Below are 5,344 nucleotides of genomic sequence, written 5' to 3' on the forward strand. Positions count from 1 at the left end.
AACAATTTTGTTCGTTTTGCAAGAGACGTTCCGAAAGATGTTGGAAGATCGTTAGCTTAGCCTATTGCCCAAGGACCTTGATTCCCCCGCCAAATTGGAAGCTTCGGTGGTGATGACGGAGCTGCAAATGTGGCTGGCTACAGTCGGGGGCAAAAATAAGGGCCGAGTATTCGACCTTGGTTCTGAGGCCCACGTCTCCAGCCGCATATTCACATCACCATCGCCACCGCCAAACCTGGCCATGGAGGACCGCATTAGTTGCCTCGAGCTCATGATGGCCATGATGAGGGAGATGCAGACCTCCTCCTCGATTGCAGCACCGCTTTCGACAGACCCCTCGATCTCGAATTCGAATGATATGAATGTTGTTGACGATGAGGGGTCTAACGATTAGGTTATACGTTTTTTTTCATTTTTGTGATTAATATTTTTTCTTAATTATTCATGTTTCATAATATTTATTAAATTAATAAAATTTATAAATACAATTAATTAAAATTTTATTAAAGTAATTTAATTATATATGAAAATTTATTAAAATGTATAAATTTATTTATTTATTCTAATTTATGAAATATATTAATAAATTGTAAAAGAATTATAAAATTTAAAATCATGAATGATTTTAATAATGGCAAAGAAAAATATTACAAGTTTAAGTAAATACTCATTCCAAATATTGTTCCAAAGACAGTCCCAAAAAGATATTTCTAAACTGGACGGACCATTCCAATTACCGTTGCTAAAACCATTTCAAATAGGAGTTCCAAAAATAGTGGATAACCATTTCAAATACCATTACTATTCCAGTCTCTAATATGTGTTCCAAATTAAGAACTATCTTTTTTAATACCGTTACTAAAACAGTTCTATAAATGTGTTCCTAATTAAGATAATCATTCTTATTCCATTGTAAATTACGGTTCCAAAAATCATTCCTAAACTAATCTCAATTACCAAAAAAAAAGAAGAAGAAGAAGAAGATAGTTCCATTTTCAGGCATGAGTATTAAAAAGGCCTTTTCAAAAGTTCCCTGAGAAAATTAATTTATCCGTTCCAAAACCCGTCCCTAACCGTTCTAATTCAAAAAATAAAAAATATTTGGACAAATTCGACAGTAGAAATGGTTTTCAAAGACAATTACAGTTACCGTCCCAACTAGGAACGGTTATTTGATAACCATTTTTAAATTTTTGTAACGCCGCCTGAAGGACGAATTTCGATCCGTTCTAAAATCCGCTCCAAATAAATTTTGTGTTCTGTAAACTATTCCAAAGACAAAAAAAAAAAAAATACTATTCCAAAACAAACTCTAAATTCCGTCTCTTTTTTTTTTTTTGGTAGTGATTTTACCCTTATTTATTATAATATGGTTAATCAGAATGACCAATTTGAGACAAAAACTAATATTTGAGGAAGAAATGAATTTGAAGGACAAGAATAATTCTATCAAAGAAAAAAATATATTTAGTATTTCTAATTCCTCTATACTACTTAAAAGATGAATAATATATCTAACTAAAATATAAATAGACAAGTAATATTTTAACACTCTTAATTTACTAGGAAAGTCTGAAATAGTATAAAAAAAATAATTTACTAAAATTTAAAATGCAGAGTATATGAGTAACATATATGTAATACTAATCCAAACTTCAAACTAGAATACAATATAAATATATGTCCGACAAAACCTCAAATTTATTAAATTAATTAAAAATGTTGTTGATAAATTTAAATTAAGTGACATCACACTAATTAATTTTATTTTAATATTAATATTAGATAATTATTTTTAGATTATAAGTTTTTTTCATAATATAATGGACGTAAAATAATAACATGATCAATGTTACTAAATTGAGTTTTTTTAAAAAGAATTCAAAAATAAAAAACTTGGACTAATTAATTTTTTAATTGTGTACGTATAAAAAAGGTTCCCCTTATATGATGTGTCAATTAATACCACATCATATATTTTTTAAATTAAATTCATGTAATAGCCTTATCATGTATCATTAACCAATAAAATTAATTTCCCAATTTATAATGCCACATGAGATTCTGGTGGCATTTTCCGACAACTTTTGAAAAATTCCGACAAAAGGAGGATCAAAATTGAGCAATTAAAAAATTTGACAACTATTTTGGAACCCTAAAAAATTAAAGGACTAAAATGGAAAGTAAGTATATATAATTAGAGGACCAAAATCGCCTTTAATCCTAAAATGTAAAAGTGAATTACAAATAACAAAACTTTCCTCATCAATTAAAACAATTATTTTTAATTTTTTTTGAAAATATAATTGTATATACTAATATTTCAATGATATAAGTATAAATAAAATTATAAACTTAATATTTTTTTGTAGTTAATTCACCTAAAAATATATATTTCTATACGTACAACGCACATAAACATGTTCTAATGAGACTAAGACATGCATATTTAAAGTTACGGGACTAAAAATTTGATTTCCCCTCCATTTCCAATGGGTATATTTTTCTGCTTTTTTCAATTTATGGCATTGAAAAGTCCTCCGCAGTCTGTCTTTTTGTGATGGAATTTTTATATTTTCCATCACAAACTTCTCTTTGCAAATAAATAATTCTTTTGTAATGATAATAACAATATCCATTTCAAACTAAATTTACTTATCATAATAATTATATATTATAATTAATAACCACACCAACAATTTTAAACAAAATGGGGATAATTATCTCTGCGTACCCTTTGAAGTTTGGCCATATGACAATCAGCCCACCTACATTTTCAAAAATTATATGCAGATTCTGTCAGAGTACGTGGGGTCAAAAAGTAACTAAGAAATAGCAGAAAGAGTATTAGAAATAGTTCCGTTATCAATAATATCAAATAAATAAAATTTAAATATTATTTATTATTAGAATGGACAACGCCTATTATGCAATAAAATAATATCCTACACATATAACAGTATTTTTAATCCATAACCTCTAAGGTTATGGGGCCTTAATTTCGCTAATTGAAGAAGACATGATTGGCATATATATATTTGTTGTTATAATCACAATTATCAATAACTTTTTTAAATTATATTTTAATTATATGTGTGGCAATATTATACAAATAATTAAAAGATATTTAAGTAACAGTAATATCATACTTAGAATTACAAAATTATATGATTCCTGTTAATTAATTGATGAGTCAAATTAACTCATAATTTTATTATAGATGCATGACTTTTGACTTCAATTTAGACTAGGTTCGAGTAGAATGAACTAAACTTGAGTTTTATAATCTTGAATTTCAATCTTAATGTAAAAACTCTTTTATTTTTGTAAAAGGACTTGAAGTTTGGGGTAGAATGCAAGTTTGATCCACTAACTATAGGGTGCTGGCACTTTTAAATTGTCACAATGAGGGTTGTAATTAAAAAAAAAAAAGTACATTCAGTCCAAATCTCGTTTAAAAAAATTAAATTAATCGAAAATTATCACATGACTAATATGTAACCTAGTAAATTTGTTGAATTTTAATTTTTTCGGACTTTTACAATCTACATGGCACGAGGAATGCAAAGAGAAAATGCAATTCTGATCCTATATATAGTTAGAGTCGGTGACACATGTAATCCAGACATCACTAGAGTAAAAATACCACGTCAAATCCCAAAGTTAAAGGGTCACGTGCCAAGCATGCATGTGCTGATTCTTGATGATAAATATAGTCCTTATTTGCGAATTCAAAACATAAAAAAGGATCAAAAGTTTTATCTCCAATAGTTATAGAACCAAAATTACATTTTTTTCATAGAAGTTTGGGACTGAAAATTTGAAAAATTAGGGATGAAGTCAAGGAATTAGCAAAGTCTAACATGTGGTGCAATTATAATATGCATGGTGAGCGACAGAAAGCGGCCAAACTTAATATGTACGTTTCCTTAATAATCCCTGCGGAAATACACGTCCGGACATATATATATGCTCAGACTTCAATGTTGAAAATGACACTGCACTGCAAGCTTTATCGACTCATATTGTACTGCTCCCAATCCAACCCTAGCTAGCTACCATCTTTTCTTTTTCGACGTTCATTCCTAATCCTCTTTTGGCTACTTCAAAGGTTACCAAAACCAACAAGATGAACAAATGAAGCAATGCTTGAAAAGATCAAAAGCACCATGGAAACTAAGTAATTTTGACAGAATTCAGATATATATATCTTGCAAGAAACAGGAAATAATGGCTTACAAGTGAGGAACAATACATTTTTATTCTGTTCATGGCCTTGGAGGCGGTCGTCGTCCCAGACGAAGTTCTAGATCGAGCTCTTCGATGGCTGGATCTTTGTCGTTTTCATCGTTGTCGCGGTTGTTGTCGTTGCTATAATTAGATGCTGAGGGTTCCGTGTTGCTGGAGTGACATAGTGAAGAAACGAGGCTGTTGGCTGGCATCGGAGGAGCATTTAAGTGTGAGATGGGAAGGAGAGGAGATGGAAAATCTGTGGAGGGTCGAGTTGGGATTAGGATGGTGTTATGGTTAGGTAAGGGGTAGAGAAGGCAGAATCCATTAGCAAGGAATTCATGGCCCGTTGGGATAAGTAGGTGGGACGATGAAACGGTTGGAGAGGGGGGAAGTGGCGGCTCTTCTTGTAGCCTAGCACGATCCCGGCGGTGCACGTTCATGTGACCGCCGAGGGCTTGGGCGGACTGAAACTCCCTCCGGCAGAACGTGCACATGTAAGACCGTGGCGGCCACGTGCATCCCAATACATTGTCCGTTGTATCTTCCTTGAACGCCCGGACTTCCCAAGAATCATCGTCGTCTCCAGACATTTGCTTCTTGTTCCACATCAACTCACTGCTTGGTGAGTGCGTTTGAATTTGGTTTGATTTTTGAAACTGAGTTAGGGGTTGAAGCCCGAGCTCAGTGGCCATGACACTAATAACATTTAAAGGTAAAATACTAAGTTGATAGAAAGAGAAAGATATATCTGCTGCAAGAGAAGATGAAGACTGGTTCAAAATTGGGGATGGGCTTAGTGGGGAAATGGGGACAAAAGTCTCAGCACCGAAGATATCAACAAAGTTTTCATGTATGTAGTTGGATTCTAGTTGTGAAGACATAGATGAACAATATAATAACTTGCCCTCCCCCCACCCCACCCCCCACCCTTTGGTTAGTGTACAGAAAGGAACACTCTGTGCATTGGCTTCAACGTCGTCACAACGTCAGTGTCGAACAATCTTTTTCTTCATCCTCTTGAGATAAATAATATATACATATACCTCTTCATTAATTTGTATGGATTGGCTGGATTTGTTCCTTGTAAGATATATTGTCTACTGATATTGGG

General features: G+C 32.2%; 1 protein-coding gene across 1 annotated transcript; it reads right to left on the reverse strand.

The window, feature by feature from the left end:
- Nucleotides 1-2,537: 2,537 nt before the first annotated feature.
- LOC105155947 (uncharacterized) lies at nt 2,538-5,138 on the reverse strand. The gene is made up of 2 exons (XM_011071936.3): nt 4,256-5,138; nt 2,538-2,768 (listed from the first exon to the last, which is right to left on the reverse strand). Exon 1 carries the CDS (start codon nt 5,112-5,114, stop codon nt 4,269-4,271), a length of 846 nt encoding a protein of 281 aa, XP_011070238.1. The 5' UTR covers nt 5,115-5,138; the 3' UTR covers nt 2,538-2,768; nt 4,256-4,268.
- Between the last annotated feature and the right edge of the window lie 206 nt (nt 5,139-5,344).

The sequence above is a fragment of the Sesamum indicum genome, linkage group LG2 (assembly GCF_026168435.1).
Source record: "Sesamum indicum cultivar Baizhima isolate 11 linkage group LG2, ASM2616843v1, whole genome shotgun sequence".
NCBI classification, from domain to species: domain Eukaryota; kingdom Viridiplantae; phylum Streptophyta; class Magnoliopsida; order Lamiales; family Pedaliaceae; genus Sesamum; species Sesamum indicum.